This window comes from Orycteropus afer, unplaced genomic scaffold (assembly GCF_000298275.1).
Source record: "Orycteropus afer afer isolate SDZICR_OR568_19922 unplaced genomic scaffold, OryAfe1.0 scaffold00591, whole genome shotgun sequence".
NCBI lineage: Eukaryota > Metazoa > Chordata > Mammalia > Tubulidentata > Orycteropodidae > Orycteropus > Orycteropus afer.
The window spans coordinates 109,562-128,669 of NW_006922178.1; the positions used below are offsets into that span (position 1 = coordinate 109,562).

General features: G+C 42.0%; 1 protein-coding gene across 1 annotated transcript in view; it reads left to right on the forward strand.

Moving 5' to 3' along the window:
* LOC103210326 (lysine-specific demethylase 4C-like) overlaps nucleotides 1–18,796 on the forward strand; it is a gene marked incomplete at its 5' end in the record, with an annotated part of 69,395 nt that extends 50,599 nt beyond the window's left edge. Inside the window, 3 exons of the mRNA XM_007956245.1 lie at nucleotides 7,547–7,666; nucleotides 12,326–12,418; nucleotides 18,620–18,796. Coding sequence (XP_007954436.1) covers nucleotides 7,547–7,666; nucleotides 12,326–12,418; nucleotides 18,620–18,796 — 390 coding nt within the window. The remainder of the gene's footprint in view (nucleotides 1–7,546; nucleotides 7,667–12,325; nucleotides 12,419–18,619) is intronic.
* Nucleotides 18,797–19,108: the final 312 nt, after the last annotated feature.

A 19,108-nucleotide genomic window follows, 5' to 3' on the forward strand; every position in this document is an offset into this window, starting at 1 on the left:
GGGGGTCATTATGAGTCGGAATCTACCTGATAGCAGTGGGTTTCGTCTTTTTGGTTTTAGTAGGGGTAAAGTAGTATCTCAATGTGTAAGAACTTTTAAATATTTTGAACTAACATACGAAAGAATCAGCCTGCACTGCGTTTAATGCAGCCAGACAATCTTTGGGAAGAGGAACATCAGTGGAGACTCAGTGGGAATAGCTGGCAATGAAGTGACAAGGCTGGCCTTTGTCATTACACGTCTTGTTCTCTGTCCTATGAATATATTCCCCCTTTTTTTTTGTGGTGGGGGGTAGGGGAACATCTCTGAGTGGTGCAGATGGTTAACATGCTTAGCTGCTAACCAAAACATTGGAGGTTTGAGTCCACCCAGAGTGCATTGGAAGAAAGGCCTGACAATCTACTTCTGAAAAATCAGCCACTGAAAACACGATGGAGCCTAGTTCTACTCTGACACATGTGGAGCAGCTATGAGTTGGAGTTGACCGCAGCTGGCTTTTTTTTTGGAGCTAGGAGAGATTTTACTCATGGACTCTTTGAATGAGGCTCAGGTGTGGTGTAGGAAGTCCTCCATTTTTGTACCCCATCATTATGTAAAAGAATTCTTCCTCACTTTGTGAGAAGAGGGATCTGCCATCATCCAGACCAGTGGCTGTTTGAAGTCACAGTCCTTTGCTGCGAGCAACATAAACCAACTTTAGCTGACTTAGGCACTACAGAAATTTAGTAGAAGGGTATTGATGATACCACAAGATCTCCAGGAATTCTGGAGAACAGGATTCCAGAACAAGTAAGAACAAGGGAAGCTGCCCAGCTGGACTGGGAGGATCACAGCACAGCATCTGACCAGGGAGGACATGGCTGCCTCCCAGCATGGGCAGTCCTGGACCGGGAGTCTGCTACCAGCACAGGAGTTTTCTCCTCTCTACCTATTTATCTGCATCTCTGGTGACAGGTTGTTAATCCTGGGCAAGGGCAACCATCTAGCCTGGCCCATCACTGCTGATGCCTTTGGTGCCAGGAAGAGCAACTATGGCATTTTTTAGCATCCGTCATGGTGGCTATCCCTATCTCCAGTCACGACACAAAGGAGAGAGAGTGGTGTAGAAACCATGCAGTGAAACAAATGTCAGGAATCCACTGCAGTGCTTGCTTGGCATTGCTCAGTTTTGTTTGTCCCTGCCACAGTCCAGAAATAGCAGGTCACTGTCCCTCCACATGCCAGCAGCTGCTGGCAGCATGTTGCTGCAGGTCACTTATATATCTTTCCCAAGAGAGTCCAAACTACTTGTTGATTAACTACTGGGAATTCATGCACCATGTCTTCATATGGTGATAGGCAAGGTTGCTGGTGCTGTGGCTTATACTTATTGAGTAGAGTTGGGTCTGGGAGAGGCTGTTCCCTCGACATGTAACATTCAAGCACAGCAGATTTTGGGAGTCCCTTTTTTCCTTTAAAAAAAAGAAAATTTATTTGTTTGCTTCGTACATTAAAAAATCTGAACAGTGCATTTAATTATATAATCAAGTAGTTGCAAACAAAGTTCAAATTGAAACTTTTAATTGCTTTAGATTTATGTTACAAGAAAAAATGTTGACTGAGGGAGCATATATTAAAAAAAAAAAACTCGATTTAAAATAGTAAGAAGGCATAAACTTGGTAATTAATATTCTTCTTAATTACTATTCTTCTCCATGCCAGTTCTACATGACAGGATAGCTCATTCCATTCAATCTAGCTTTCAAATGAAATAAAAGAAATACAAATGAAATTTTGCCTTTACTGAAAAAACCTTAAAATGATTTTGGGTGGGAAAGTTATTCACATGAGTATTTTACACAATTTCACTCTTTAAGAGTAAAAAGCGAATCCAAAAGCTTTGTTTTTTCTCAGGCTTTAAAAAAAAATTCATCACCCACTCTCCTCCCCACAATCCCATCCCTCCCTCTAGGAGAATGTTCAACTAACAGTTTCTATACCAGGGCTCCACAGGCAATCCCCACGCCCCAGAAAACTGATCATCACCAGCACTATGGGAGTCCCTTTCTAAGGTCCCCAGTAAGACTTTCAGGAATTGCAGAATCAAGTAATCCAAATGGTCATTGGGCTTTTATCTTTAGTTGATGGACACCTGTAGGAGTTAGGCCCTGACTTTAGCAGGAATGTGATGACTGTCCCATTGCCTGGAACAACTGCAGGGAATGCACTTGTTGGGCATTTGCTGCCAGAATCCCAACTCAGATCTTGCCTGGGTTGATGGAACCATCTTAGTTCTTTAAGTAACTCATCATAGCCAGAAGTCTACTCTTGATTATAATGACCCTTTTGTCTTTAATGTTCCTGTCATCTATTTAGTACTTCATCTGTGGGCTTTCTGACAGCTCCATATCAGTGTTCTGTGAACAAGGCTGTGGTAGATTTTTAAGGAGTTTACACTTCCCTGGAGGCAGGACAGAAAATAGTAAAGAGCTGTTTACGTCAGGTGAGGGCAAACCGCTTCTGAGGGTCCTACTCAGGAACTGAGAAAAATGCATTAATCGAGGTTAATGCATATAATTTTCCAGCTAAGGTATTAACTTTCTCCAGTAACACAACAAGAACTGCACTAGAAAGGAACTCTTTAGCATTTTACATCCTTTAAAGTAATTTATCTCAAATTTTATAATGCTTTAAGAAAAACATCATCTAGGACACATAAAGCTATGAGGGGAACTGAATTTTCATTTTGAGTTATGTGTCCTCAGTGGCTGACCCCATACTTTGAGAAGCTCTGCTCTAACCCTGAGTCCTCATGCTCACCCCCAGGAGGTGCGAGCCAGCTGGAGATCTCTAAGCAAGAGGGCCAACTGTTCAATCTGTTGCTTTCCATGAATTAAATCCTGTTATTGTCAGATCTTTTACACCTACTCTTCACTTATTGACTGTCTCCTTATTTGAGATGTATTTACAACAATAGTAAAAAATCTACTATGTGAGTGTTTTGCTCGTTAAAGATGTACATCTGGCAGTCACAAACACTGAGGTGCAAGGCGAGAGTAATGCTGGCTGTAATGGTTAAGGTTATGTGTCAACATGGCTGGACCATCATTCTCAGTGTTTTTGCCAGTTATGTAATGATGTAATTTGGCAGTTATGTAATGATATAGTCACCCTCCATTTTGTAATCTGATGTGGTCATCCTCCATTTTTGCATCACACTGATTTTCGCATAATGACCTGGTCTTTAGAGCCTTACCTTGTTAATAAATGAGGAAGAGGTGTATTGTTAACAGAAACCTTTTCTGGCAAATGAAAGGTTACTCAGAAATCTGACCAATATATCAAAATAAAAGTATTGCCTCTGGTTGAAGTGAACCTGGGGGTTCAGAGCCCACCCTTTTCACACCCATCTCACCTTTTGCAAGGACCCTAGACTCCTTTCCCCTTCTGTCTCTTCTCTCCTTTCCCCATATTGCCATGGGGCTCATCATGACACACCTCCTCCAAATGTGGAAGAGCTGCCTGCTTTCCGTCTGTAGTTTGGGCCTCTTCTAATGTGTTACATATGGTAGGTGGCACTAATAGATAATTCATAATTGCAACAATTTTGGGAATACCCAGTAGCTGGGAGCTCTGGTGGCATAGTGTGTAAAGCATTTGACTGCTAACCAGAAGGCTGGTGGTTCAAACCCACCTGCCACTCCTCGGAAGGAAAATTGTACGGTTTACTTCTGTGTAGAGATACCACCTTGGACACCCAAGGAGGGGTTGCTATGAGTTGAATTGACTTGATGGCACAGAGGTTTATTTATTTATTTATTTATTTTGAGTAGCTTCTTCTCCTGAGGGATCAGGGAAGCCTAAACGTCAAACCTTATTTCAGTCCCTTTTCACCAGTCAACATGCTCCTAGTTTCATTCCTAATTAAATGCTTTGTTCCCATATAGTCCTAGAAAGTTTCTGCGAAACTCAAAGTTTGAGACAGCTGATGAGCTGAAATCATTCCTTTATGGAGAAAACTAGATGTTCCAGAAATATACGGTTATTCTGTGAGCTGTCTTAAATCTGTTTTGAAAGTAAGTGGGGTGTAAATAATGAATAAATAATGATCACTCAATAAAGTTATATGCAAAGCAAAATATATCTGCTTCCAGCTGAATGTCCTGGCAATGGGTGAAGAGGTAACCAACTAGGTGGAGAATTATGTCTCCTGATTGGGGAACCGGGGAGAAGTTCATGGAACAAGTTTGGTTGTTGTAAGATGGTTGATTATTTTTTTCTGCCATGAATAAAGAAAACACAAAAGCAAGAAGACTGAAAAGCAAACTTTAGTGTCTTCCCTGTAGTTTGACAGGAAAGAGTATGGCTTAAATTTTGTGACAGAGAAAGAGCGAAGTTAGGTGGAGACTGAACAATCAGGAGCTGTTGGTGGTCAGGGACTTTTAGTGCCAAATTAGGGTTTGTTATGAGTTGAAAAGGTTTAATTGGCAATTAGTATATCAAACTGTATCTTAGACATTTAGTTTTTTAAAACCATTTTTTCCCAAAATAACTACCTCTTTAAAAATTTGCATGCATTTATTTATTAACAATTTTATATTTTTATGTTATATCATTCACTTATAATTTCTACTCTCTGTTTAGGCCACATTTATATCACCCTTTGCCTCTCACATTGGTGATATGATAATTAAAATTGTAAGTCAAGATTCATTTAGGGGAGTTATATTTTGGAGGTTAATAATCTTCCATTAAAGGTCTATCATGCAATACTAAGGGACTAAGTTATAAGGGAGTGCCCTAGTCTTCCCTCTTGGTGACTATATGTGTGCCCTGTGGTGGTATAGTCCTTTATTCCATGAGACCATGACTTGCCTCTGTTGGAGTTCCAGAAAAACCAGTAGGCAGCACTTCTCACCCTGCTGAGGAAAAGTAATTCAGAGAGTCCAAGGAGTCAGCCTTGCGTCAGGCTTTGGAGATTAAAAACATCACCTTTATTATTAATAATGTGGATGGGGGGGCTGTGACTTGTATCTGAGGGAAAATGGACCATGATGTCCCTGGGTGGTGGGAACAGTTAACACAATCACTGCTAACTGAAAGGTTAGGCGTTTGAGTCCACCCAGAAGCACTTTGGAATCAGCCATTGAAACCCCTCTGGAGCAAAGTTTTCCTCTGACACACAAAGTGTTCATGAGACTGAGTCATCTCAAAGGCAACTAGTTTTTTTTTTTTTCTAAACATAGTCTCAGGTGGTACAGGAAACTGCAGGCCCCTCTCCTTGGAAGGAGCAGAGCAGAACTCATGGTCTCTGCCAACAGGTGGATCCAAAAAGGGAGTGTTAGGGGACAAGCCAGACTTTGCCAAACTTCCTTGGCTCAAAACAAATGCCTACCAGTTCTATCTGTTAAGTAACCTGATAGCCAGATGTTTGACAAGTATCACTGAAAATACCACTCCCTCCTCCTCCAGCCTCTTCGAGTTTGCTGCATAGCTCCCTCCAGTAGGAGAAAACTTTAGGAGTGGGAAAAAGCATATTTCACCCCCACCACCGTAATTACCAGAGTGCTGGCTTTCAGCTCAACGTCATCCGTGGCTCGTGGTGGCTTCCAGCCTAGGAGCCTGGATGCTGTATTCAGTATATACTTAGAAACTGTGCTCTCCAGTGTTCCTAGTACCACATAAATCTTTAAAAGGGAAATGGAAAGTGAGCAATAACCCCATGAGCACATATGGAATACATTTCTGTGGCCCACCCTTTCAGTTCTACATACCCTGAGGTCAAATACTGCAAAGGCCAAAAATAAACTTCATTTCACTTGATTAAGTTAGATTCAGTCTGTCATTTCTGCAGAGCCTCTCAACACACACTTTTCCCCCTTTACCACAGCTTTATGGCTAGCAGTGACATAAATGAACAGCTGAGCCTTCCTTGTCTACCCTAGCCAAATAATCAAATGGCCACTCATTTATGATGCAAAATTTCTATTAAGGATAAAATGTACTACATAGTGGATTTCTGGTCGTAAACAACCAAATATTTCTTGAGTGTGTCTTTCATTTAAACTACAGCATAGTCTCTGCATGTGCAGCTTGGTCAGTCAAGTATATGTTCCAATCAGTCAAATTGGCCTCATCAGTAAAATACTAGAATTAGCAAAATATGAATTGCTAAATTCATAAAAAAATTTACCAATGTAGTATAATGGTTAATTCCTCTGTTTTAAAATGTTACAGTGTCACACTCAGTACATACAAATGAAAGAATTCCCAAACTATGTCTGTGAAAGTGCTTTACCATTATAACTCTCCCCACTGCCCCCGCCCCACACACACACAAAAAGAGAAAGCACCTTCTAGACAGAACTACTAAAAAGTTAGAAATCCTTGGGTGGTACAAATGCCAATAAAAGTTCATCTAGGGGCACCTCAGAAGAAAGGCTGGTGATTTACTTTCTAAAAACCAGCCATTGGAAACCTTATGGACCACAATTCTACTCTACATTCATGAGTTCACCATGAGTTGGAATCAACTTGATGACAACTGAGCCCTGGTGGTGCATTGGTTAAGCACTCAACTGCTAACTAAAAGGTTGGTGGTTCAAACCCACCCAGCACTGTGTGGGAGAAAGACCCTAATGATGGATTCCCATAAAGATTACAGCCAATAAAATCCTGTGAGGCAGTTCTACTCTGGTGCTTGAGGTCACTTTGAGTTGAAATCGACTCAACAGCACCTAACAGCAGCAACACAATACTGCTTTACACAGAGGTAGTGTAGGGAAGAGGACTGGAAGTAAGAAGACTGGTTATGGGTGCCACCGTGACTTCCTATGGAAGGGAGCATGCCTTTTGAAGGAGGTCCAGGTATCTTCAGAGGAGGCCACCTGAGCAGGACTTCTGCATGGAGCCTTAGCTGCCCCTCCGCAGCTGCTTCTGCTTCTCACTGCCTTGCCAGGGCCTCCGGCTCTCATCTCACATTGTTTCTCCCACCCTCCCCAGTCCCACCTGGGCGGCCTCAGCTTTTGCTCCTTGATGTTCCCAACATCTGATCATGACTTTTAGTCTGGTTTTCAGCCTCACTCCTTGGAGACTCAGTTTTCTTGTCAGTAAAGTGGGGATCATTAATAATCTTTGCCTACTTCAAAGTGTGACTGTGAGGGTCAATGTCATATATGTTAAAGCATTTTGTTAATTGCAACATACTATAGAAATGTCAAGTGTTACAAATCATTAGCTGGCCTGTGTGAAAGCCATTTCTATGCCTATTTTGGTTACACCCCACTCCCCCGCCCACAACGGTTCTCTGTCAGATGGCAAATATAAATGCTACTGTTTTTTTCCTGCTTGGGTTTTGGAGGTTCCTTTGCAACTTTATGATGTAGTCTGACTCCTTAAGTACTCCTCTGATTCTTGGCTCTTCCCCTGAAGCCCCATGCAGGATCATCATCCATAAAACACTGAGGCAGTAACTGCTTTTAATCACCAGGAGTTCATCACTTGCTGAGTTCTAAATGCAGTCACTTAGATGCTTGCCTTGAAAAGCCTGTCCCTGTTTCTTCTGCAGAGCCGAGACTGCGTGAAGCTGGGGCCCCCAGCTGAGGGAGAAGTCGTCCAAGTCAAGTGGCCTGATGGCAAGCTCTACGGGGCAAAATATCTGGGCTCCAATGTTGCACACATGTACCAGGTGGGTGCTGCCCTTGTGTGATGCTTTCTGAGTGGACATGAGAGGCCATAGAGCAGACAGTGTATTGGGTATGTTGCTGATCAAAAGGTTGCTGATCAAAATGTGACTTTGGGACATCTGTTATTTTATAGGAGTCCCTGGGTTGTGCAAAGGATTAAGCTCATGGCTACCTATGGAAAAGTTGGCAGTTTGAACTCACCCAGAGGGCCCTCAGGAGAAGGGCCTAGTGATCTGCTACCATAAGGTCACAGCCATGTAACCCCATGGAGCAGCTCTACTCTGTACACACGGGCTCTAGCATGAGTTGGAATCATCCGGATGGCAACTGGTTTGTTGGTTTAGGGTTATTTTATAAAGCAGACAGAGATTTAATGTCTGTTGATGCAGGTTGAAGTATTGGACTTTATTACCAAGTTAGATACTGCGAAATACCAACGACATTTGACGACTAGTTTACTTATAAAGAATATGGTTATGCTAAGAAGATAAGCAAATGGATGGTCAGCTGTTTTTCATTTTATGGGGAGAGACTGAGTGGTTGGTTTACCTCACCTGAAGCTCGGGCAGTGATGGGTCTTCATCATCCCATAGCCCCAAATAGGCAGAGTGAGAAGCCCCACTGGACTTCTTGGCAGATCTGAATCCATGGTGCACTGGCACTGAAGAAGCCTGTTAGCATGAGGAGGAGCTGTGGTTGACCTCCACCAAGGCTGTAGGGGTACTGGTTTCATGAAACCTAAAGCTCTCACTTGAACATTCTCTTCATTGGGCAGTTCTACATTTTATCAAAGAATGTGTCCAATTAAAAAATGAAATTATTTTATCCCTACTAGAAATGAGCATGAGCTAAGCTCTAAGAAGGGAAGCATGGATCACACCTGTATATTTATATTCCTTCAGGAAGGCTTTAAACAGGAACACATTTATCAGAACCGATACTGTAGTATTTTCAGTAACATTGAGACAGAAATCCACATTCTCGTCTAAGCAGTAGAGTGAATACAAGAAGATTGAAGTAAAAGGAGAAAAAGCAAGAAGGTCCAGGCCTGTTAAGTTGAAAAACAGCTTGAGAATGATAAGACTGCCAGTTGCAGCAGAGGAATTGTTCAAAGACTGATAAGGGGCAAGACTTTAAATTGAAGAGTGCTTTATAAGGCACTGCATCAGGAACTGGAGCACAGTATAATGAAAGATGTTCAAAGAAGTTTGGAAAACTTAGAGGAGAACTTTTCTCATGGAGAAGAGAAGATGTGTAAATATACATTTTGTGTCTGTATTATTGTGTATGTGTATATAGGTGTGTGTATGTGTATGGATGCATAAGAATGTGTGTATAAAGCCCATTTCTCCTATTGGGGGCAATATTAAGTTGCAGATTCAGGCTCTTTATAATAGGCCACCAGCTGGTGTTCTTTTGCAGCCGGATGCTCAGAATTGGGCAAAAAATCTCAAGACAAGGGCCTATAATATTGGAGTCTCCTGGAAAAGATGCATTACTACATTATTTTAAAAAGAAAAAAATAGCCTATTTAATTAAACAATAAGTGCAAACGTGAAGCTTCTTACAGCACAGCTACTTGTTACATGAAGAGTATTACATAATGAGGACATGTTGAAATTCAGACTAATTAGTAATCAGTGTGTTAACTTCTATTGAATTTATGATGGCCTATCAATGTAAAACTATGGGCATATTTAAAGACTATGAAAAAGTTAAAACTAATATTAAAAATATCTCTCAAGCACAAAAAAGAAACCCATATCCACTGCCATTGCATTGTTTCTGACTCACAGAGACCCTATAAGACTGAGTAGAACTGCCCTACAGGGTTTCCAAGGGTGTAAATCTTTATGGAAGGAGACTCCCTTATCTTTCTCCAATGGAGCAGCTGGTGGGTCTGACCCTTTGGTTATCAGTCAAATATGCCTTAGGACTCCACTACCAGAGCTCCTTTCTCAAGCACAAGTAGTTTAAAATCCATATTAAACCAAGTGGCCTTTAGAGAACATTATGTGTTTTGTGTCTAATTATTCAACCTCACCATTGACTATGTAAAGACATTTATGAAAACAGATATAACTTCAGTATCTGTTGCACAGTGCTAAGTATTCTAAATATATGTGTTATTGTTTTTGATCTGCATACTAATCTAAATCAAGCCCACTGCCATCAAGTCAATCCTGACTCATAGCGACCATGTAGGACAGAGTAGAATTGCTCCAAGGCTGTAAATCTTTACAGAAGCATACTGCCACATCTTTCTTCCATGGAGCAGCTAGTAAATTCAAAGTTCCAACCTTTGGGTTAGCAGCCAAGTGCTTAACTATATACCACCAGAGCTTCTTTTGACCCTCTTCTTAGTAGTCCTGAAAGCTAGGTATTACTGATTTTTATTTTACAAATGAGAAAAAAAAAAAAAAAAAAAGGCTGAAAGATGTTTTAATAGTTTATTCAAGGCATACAACTAGTAAAGAGAAGGGCCAGTATTTACTCTCAACTCCTATCTAATTTAGGATGAACAACCATTTCAGTTTGCCTGGGACTGTTCCCATTATATCCCTGAAAGTCCTACATCCTAGGACATCTCTCAGTCCCGGACAGACTGAGTTGGGTGGTCACCCATGTCCTAGCAGACCATATGCCCTTTTAGTTTTATACTTGCCTTTTTCTCTTTCAGAATTTTCAAATGACGTAAAATGGAAGAAAGGTCTGCACAGGTAGTTCTAGCTATGCCATCTGTTGTATAGTGAGCTGACACCTTGGCCTAATTAAGTAGTAAAGAAACCATTCTGCTAACACATGGCCAGAAAGAAAGCGTTCCCATCTTCACCCTTCTGGGAGGTGACAGAGAGAGTTGTCCTGTGCCCAAGACTTAATTGCCCCCCATCACTTTAGCTTCATCAAATGTTAGCAAGTAATATTAATTACATATTTTATTTTTATTTTAATATATTCCCCCAGCCACAGTAGATTTTTTAATTAATATAATACAGCTTCTGCATGATTTAACTTACTTTTTAACTAGATGTGCTAGCATATATGTGTTTCTTAAAAGAGAAAAATGAAGCCAGAAAATGAAGGCATTTCAAAGCAGTCATAAACGGCTCACAGTCAGAACGTACTGGACATTCCACTCTGCCTGCACATCTCTGTTGCTTTCTTCCAAGAGGGTCCGTGTTGTCTCAAACCTTAAAGCCCAGATTTGAGCTTCATTTTGAATTCAGGCATCTCATAAATGTCCACCAGCAGTGCTAGGTGTCTGTTAGCCAGTGTCACTTGTCTGGGTATCTGGCAAGATGTTCTAAAATGTCAGAACAACTGATTTTAAAATTATGTGCTGCCATTTCGTTAGCTTGGATGGTAGGCGGAAAGTAGAAACAGTTGCATTTTCGATACCAGTGTTTTTTCACACATCATTGTGCTGTACATGTGAGGAAATGAGAAACTGGGATTTTCCTGCCCTATTTGACGGAATTTGACAAAAGTGAGCTTTCAAAGCTAAAGTATTATGGGAAGCTAAGAAACCGTTTATCTGGGAGGATGATTACACATGGGCAAACAGACCATCTTCTTTCTCAAAGAGAAACAATCCTATCTGTTGAGAGTGTCAGACCTTTAAAAAAAAAAAAATAAAAGGATACTAATCGGTGCCGCTCATCTTCATGGTGAAGTTGCCACACTCTCAGATTCTGAGAAGTCATTTGAACAGTGGCTGCTTTTCTTTGTCCTTGCTTCAGGGGAACATTTTTATATCACATTTCAAGACAATCATTTTCAGAAGTTTGGCCTATTTTGAAAAGGCATTCTGTCCTTAGTTGGATGAAGTAAGAGACTCTTCTTATCTCCTGGGCTGGTTTCCTTGTTTACTCTGTTAACTTCTTTTGTTCTTTTTTAAATGGACCTGATTGGAACTCTTAAAAATGGCCAGGGCTTATCTAGATGTGATGATGGGTCTCTCCTAGTCAAGAGCAAAGAAGAAAGCAGAAAACCAAAATTAATGGAAACAATCAGTCCCCACGACTGGTACACCATCCGATCTGCAACCTGTACAACTATGAGACAGAAGAACTAGATGGTGCCCGGCTACCACTGTCATCCACTTGGAAGGGATGTAGGAGATCCTGGATAGAGAGGGAGAACAATGTGGAACAAAACTCAAAATCATTTGGAGGGGAAAAAAAAAAGGGGGGGGATGGTTGGGACCAGGTTTGCTGGTCCAATAGAGCCTGGTGGAACCACTGAGACTATGGCCTCTAGCTACTCTTCAGGTCTGGAATTGAACCCACACCTGTGGTTTCCAGCCAAACAAAGTACAGGCATGTGAGCTGAACATTTACCTCAAGTAGACACACACCCTCGAGAGAACAATCATGGGAGAAGGAAGGGCAGCTTATGCACAGGGAGACAGCTCAGGGGGCAGGAGAGTATGGAGTGATGGACACTGAGAAGTGGTACTATGGGGAGGAAGTTGGAGGGGAGCTGTTGCATTGTGGTAAACTGTGGTCAATGACATGAGACAAAGTATATGTGAACTGCTGTATCGAGAGTGAATTTGCTCTGTAAATCTTCACCCAAATCACAATTAAAAAAAAAAAAAATGGCCAGGGCTTGTTTGTTGTTTTTAATATTATGTATCATGATGTCTTACTTTCCATTAGGTTGAATTTGAAGATGGATCCCAGATAGCAATGAAGAGAGAGGATATCTACACCTTAGATGAAGAATTGCCCAAGAGAGTGAAGGCGCGTTTCGTAAGTGCTGGTGAATGCCCCTCAGGGACCCTTGTGTGAAGCCACCTCTTCTCCTGGTGCTTCACCTGGGCTTTCAGTTGGTTCTGATGAGAGCCATCCCAACTTCTCATATTGAAATCTGCTAAATGCAAACCTCAAATTTGGCAACAAAAGAACGGGGAACCTGATGCACCTGCTTGTTTTTTCTTTCTAATGAAGCCAAATGATACTTCTTTGTGAATAGCTTATTGGCATACAAGAAATAGTTCTTGAATATATGTACTCAGCAAGGTGTACAAAGATACAGGGAAACCTGTGAGAGCCAGAACTTGATGGGACTGCCCTATTTTTCCAGGTCTCACAAGTTTTTGCTTCTGACAAGGTACAGTCTGACCACTTTTCTTTCCCTCATTTTAGTGGAAAATATTTGAGTTTCCTTCTCTCACAGGTTTCCACCATACACTGGTTTCTTGCTTTCACAGGTTTTACTGTACCATCAAGGTTTTTACAGTTGTGTTAGTTGTAGCAACATAGAAAGAAATCATTTAGTACCAGATTAAAGGGGACAGCATAAGTGGTAGCCTGTTCCTGATCACTTTATCATATACTGATTAGCTTCTCTCTCAGAAGCTCACTACTATTTGTATCAGTTCAGAATTTAGCTAAGCTCTAACTTTCATAAAAGACAGGGAAGACAAAGCCCAAATGATAATGTAGAAATGCTAAAACAGTGTTTTTAAACTAAAAATATTATTAGTTCCATGTTGTTGTCAGTTGCAGTCCAGTCAGCTCCAATTCTAGGCATCCTTACATATGACAGAATGAAATGCCCATCGTGTCCCATCTTCATGATCACTGGTATATTTTGAGTCTATTGTTGGTACCTACTCAAGTCCCTTATGTACCATTAAAAGATGAAAAGACATGCACTAATAATCAAAACTGAGATTGTTGAAAAATATAATTCACAGTAACTTAGGTTTTATATTACCGTATCATAAAATATTTAGTACACCCTGAAATGAACTCAATTTTATTCATTTAGAATTATTACATCGGCTGCATCTGGGAAGTGTTGCTGTTGGGTGCCATAGAGTTGGTTCTGAGCCATAGCAATCCTCTGTACAACAGCACGAAACACTGCCCAGTACTATACCATCCTCATACTCATTGCTATGCTTGAGCCCGTTGTTGCAGCCACTGTGTCTCAAACAGAAAAATTGGAGAGAGATTTTTTGGAATAAAATTAAAAAACAAAAAAAACATTTTTCTGAATAAATGACACAGTTTTCAGTGGATACTTACAATACACTTTTATGCAATGACAAAGTTACCATCAGTTATGTTGGAAAAAAAAAAAAAAAACATGGATCATTCAGTTGTATCTTTGGTTCCTTTTCTATCAGGTGGGGTCCTAAGAGCAGGTAACTGTATCAGGTATAAACTGATTTTCCTTCACAACTGCATCCGTAAGAGGAATGTCTTTCAAAGTGAAAGAGACAATAGAATAGTGAAATGCAGCATGTAGGGAACCCACATGACTGAAATTGAATTAGTCACCAGTTAATACACCACAGAGAAAGAGGAAATCAAATATTCCATTTGTCAAGACAATTTGACAATGACCTAGAAAACCAGAATCTCTGTGAGTGTTCTAAGATCTGGAAATCTCTTGAGAACAAATTTCCTTTTCAAGATGGTAGAGATGGCTGCCCACCCCCATTACATGAGCCTGCCTTCCAAGGATGTACCCTCACTCCTTTTTCCTTCCCTTCTCTTCTTTCCTTCCTTTCCCTTCCTTTTTAGAGGATAGGGAGTAAAGTAGGTGACCCCCTGGGAATCTCTCAGGTCTTTGATTTTATAATCTACCTGTGGTTTAGCATCTTACCAGCTGGGTCTTGGAGAGTTCAAACACCATTTCCTAATCGCATTACAAGACAGCTCTCTCCTGCACTGCTTTGATCATTGTCTTTGCTCCACTATAGATTTGGCTCAGAGATCTGCATGCCGTCATGGGTGGCTTTATCTGAACACAGTTCCTGAGCTTTCCAATGATCCATTTCTCTGAATAACTAACACTAACATTTAACTTCTCCCCACCTTTAATTCTTGGAGAAACATTTTTAATTAAAAAAAAAATATATATATATATATATATATAAAATCACACATGCATATGCTCTGAATGCAATGTATGATATCATACAGTTGAGCCTGCTGAAACTCTCTTCAGGAACAAAGGCTCACCATCACTAAATCTGGTTGGCCACTTCAGTTCTTACTGAATCACAGACTCTGTTTCCTATTGTAGCCAACCTGCCTTGAGTTCACGTTGGTCTAGAACTCCCCAGCCATTGCTTAGCCTGTCTCTGATGCTAATTTTTTTTTCCAGTCAGTGAAACAAATGTAATTGGAAAAGTCATTGATGGAAGACATTTTGATTAGCAAATTTTGTATGTGAGGGTGGGGGTGGGTGAGTGGGTTGGCAGCCTTCAGTGGGAGGCTTCCATGTTTCAATGACTCCTGCTCACCCAGACAAAGCTTACTTAGAGAGAAATTTTTCAAAAGTGTCAGCAGTCCACCTCAGCAATTGTGCTGGGTTCTTTTCCACTAACTTTGGAAATGGCCCCATTACCTTTTATCGACTCTCAGAATCACCATAGCAACAGTGCATAATTAACTAGAGCCTCTGGTGAGAGGTTTTATGACTGCATCTGAGAGGCTGGCTAGTGCTGTTCTTCAGTGACACTGCGTCCATAGATGTTTTATTTTCTCCTTTGACAATGTTGACACCTATAAAAGTGAAAGATCTCTCAGAGGAAGTCCAAAAACAACTGAAACAGGTATGTTTTCTCCAAATACCAGAGGGAGCCCAACCAACCCACTGTCTGCTAGTTTTCTTCCTGAGTAAACTTGGTACAATGTAGCCATGTCTGGGGAGCCATGGAGGCAGCCTGTTATCCTGGATAGCTCTCTCATGAGCTGGCCAGGAATACGTGCCTCTTTACACTGAGCCTACCTTTTAGTTTTCAAGCTTCTTTGAAGCTGTTCCATTGCTTTTATCCTCTTCACGATTGATGATATGTTTTCATGCCCTAAACTGTAGACTCTACCTCAGTCATTACCCAAAAAAGTGGCATCGGTGACAATGCTGTCATTGGAAGTGAGCCACTTTAGTGAGAATCAGTGGGGAGTGCACTTTAGGAGGCAAACTAGTAGGATGTTGTTGTTAGTTGCTATCGAGTCAGTTCTAGCTCCTGGCCACCCACGTGTGTAAAACAGAACTGCTCCATAGGGTTTTCAAGGCTGTGAGCTTTCAGAAGCAGATTACAAGGCCTTTCTTCCAAGGTGCCTCTGGGTGGGTTTGAGCTGCCAACTTTTCCGTTGGTAGCTGTGTACTTAATCATTTGCTCCACCTGGGGACTCCTAATAAGACATTAAGCCAAAACCAAACCCACTGCCATCAAGTTGATTCTGACTCATAGAGACCCCCATAGAGTTTCTAAGGCTGTAAATTCTGGAGAAGCACACTGCCTCATCTTTCTCCTGTGGAACATCTGGTTTAGCAGCCTTAACCACTGTGGAACCAGAGCTCATTAGGAGGCAAAAATAGGGCTTTAATGTAGACTTGAAAGCCTTGGTGGAGCAATGCTTAAGTTCTTGAATGCTAACTGAAAGGTTGGCAGTCTGAACCTACCAAGCGGCTCCACTAGAGAAAGACCTGGCAATCTTGTCCCATAAAGGTTGTAGCCTTGGAAACGCTATGGGGCTGTTACATGGGGTTGGATTCGATTCAACAACACCTAATAGCAGCAATGTAGACTTTAAGGAATCCTTGGGTGACACACTGTTGTCCTGAATTGGCACAAATTCAGTGACAACTAACACCACCACCAATGCAGATGTTAGGCTTTCTCTGAGCATCACAGAACCACCACATGTTCCTTTGTTGAGCGAACCCTCACTGGGCAGTGACTAAGTACCAGGCGCTTCTGGTGTTGGGGAAACAGACATTAAATTCATTACACATTTCCAAATCCCTCACTCTCAAGGAACCCTGATGTGAAGAATCTAAGCTGCCTTTATCTTCATTGCCCCTTCACATTATGTTGAGGTGTAGAGTTCCATAGGAACCCAGAAGAAAGGCTCCTGATTTTACCTGTGGCAGAGAGAAGATAGAATATCTTCCATGCAGAGGAAGCAGCATGTCCAAAGACAGACTGGTCTGAGGCCCTGTGCCAGCAAAGTGTGGCTGGGTCTGCAAATAATTCAGTCTAACCAGAGCATGGGGTGCTTGTCAAGGAGACAAGGCAAAAATGCCTTTTACCAGGTAGTACAGATGGTTAACACACTCGGCTGTTAAGCAAAAGGTTGGTGGTTTGATTCCACCCAGAGGCTCCTCAGAAGAAAGGCCTTGTGATCTCCTTCTGAAAAATCAGTGATTGAAACCCTATGGAGCACAATTCTACTCTGACACACATGGGGGCACCATAAATTGGGGTTGACTTGGCAATGGGTGTAGTTTGATTTTTTAATGAAGGGCCAGCCTAAGGAGCTTGGATGTTATCTCTGAGGCTGTGAGGGTTATTGAAAGATTGTTACTAAGAGTGTCATATCATCAGATTTTAGGGTGCTCTTTTCTGGTGGTTCTATGGGAAATAGATTGGGATAGAGCAACTCTTGTTGGAGTTTGGGAGAGGAAGTATGAGGGCTATACCCTGGTCTCAGTAGATGTTTTGGTTACCTAGTGCCACTCTGACAGGAATATAACACAAATGGGATAGTCTTAACAAACAGGAGTTTCTTCTTTTACAGTTTGGAGGCTTTAAGTCTGAGTTCAAAGTGCCAGGCTCTAGGGGCTGGATAAAAGCCCCTAAACCTTGGGCTTCAGTTCTGTCTCCTGCTTCCAGCCCACTAGAGTCAGAGGCTTTTCTTCACTCAGACAGCTGCTGGCTGCTGAGGCTGACAAGCCCAAGGTTGACAAGTAAAAAGGCACAGTCCCGATATTACCAAACCACACAGCAGGCCATTCATTCAAGTCCCTTGAAAGTCCCAAGGTTGGCAGAGCATGGCAGGCTGCTGAGCAACACATACCCAAAGCAGCTACTCAGCTGCTCCAGTAGATTCCACTATGGAGTTAATTACCAATCTCACTGTGGGGAATAACTACATTCAGCTTCCCAGCCACTCAACCAGGCCCAGCCAAGTTGACACAAAAACATAACCACCACAGTAGATAAAGAAAAAAAGACTAGAGTGCTTATAGATACATGTAGGAGGGAGCCTGGATAGGTGGGCATGACGAGACATCTACACTGACTTTTATGTTTCTGACTAGTATCAGTCACTGGGTAGATTGGGGATGGTGTTACCATTTATGGAGTATAGGAGGAGGACACAGGAAGAACAGAGATGGGGAAGAGAAATCTCAAATGCAGTTAAAATAGGTTGATGTGAAGTACATCACATTGAGAGGACTGCTGGACAATTGGACACATAGGTTTGGAGGACAGGAGGAGATTGGAACTAGAGCAGGTAGGAGTATCTTGGACGGGATGCAGGAACTGAAGCCATAGATGTGGGTGTGAACATCTGGGGAGCAGATGAGGAGAGGGCCAAATGCAAAACCTCAGGGGTGTCAGAGTGCAGCAAACAGTTAAGAAGGGGAGCCCTTGAAAGATCAGAAATGAATGGCCAGAGAAGGGGGAGGAGCGGCAGGATGAAGGGCTTACCGAAATCACAGAGGAGTGTTTCAAACAATAGTTAGATAAGAAGCCAGGTAAGATCAGTATAAAAGGGTGGTGGGAATCGGCACCTAGGGCCTTGACAAGACCAGTTCCAGGAAGTAGTAGAGGCAGAGGCCCCAGGTAAAGAGGAATTCAGGGTGAATTAGAGATGACTGTTGATGTATTGGCCCAAAACATGGTTGGGTGGGAGCCAGAGGGAAGATGGAGAGTTAGAGAATCTTAAAATGAGAAGACTTTAAACTGGGTTTGTGTGTGGGGCCACTCTAGGTGTGGATCTCAGAGAAAATGGAGTAAATGCAGCAACGAGTTCAAGAAGATGGGAGGGTGGGGGAGTCAGGAAGAGTCCGAAGCATCCAGGGTGAGCCCATGACCTTGGGCTCTGCACCCTGCCATGGCCAAATAGGCCAGATCTCTGTACACTCTCATGATAATCAATGCCATGCCTTTCTGCAATGTAACCACTGGCTATTCTTAGTCCACAGCCTCTGATATGAGATTTGAAGACACATTTTATGGAGCGGACATAATCCAAGGGGAGAAAAAGAGACAAAGAATGCTGAGCTCCAGGTTTAAGAATGAATATGTGGATGACCCCGTATACCGCACTTTTTTGAAGAGCTCTTTCCAGAAGAAGTTCCAGAAGAGACAGTAGTCCACGTGCACTGCTGCTGGCTACAGAGCAGCTGGGGAAAAGGAGAGGTGGGGCGATGACCTGGGGACTACGCTGTGTGCTCCCCAAGGGGAGGGTGACGGGCCTTGTCCTGACAGTGGTATGCTAGGCTTCCAGATTTTGGTCACCAAAGTTACTAAATACACATAGTATTGACCGGACACAACAATCCCAAGCCATTCTCTAGGCAAGTTTTCACTTACATGCAACTATCTTCTGTGATCCCAAAGAATTTTTCTAAGTGAAAGGAAGTAATAGTGAATTAGAAATTAAAAGCCCACTAGAAATTAAAAG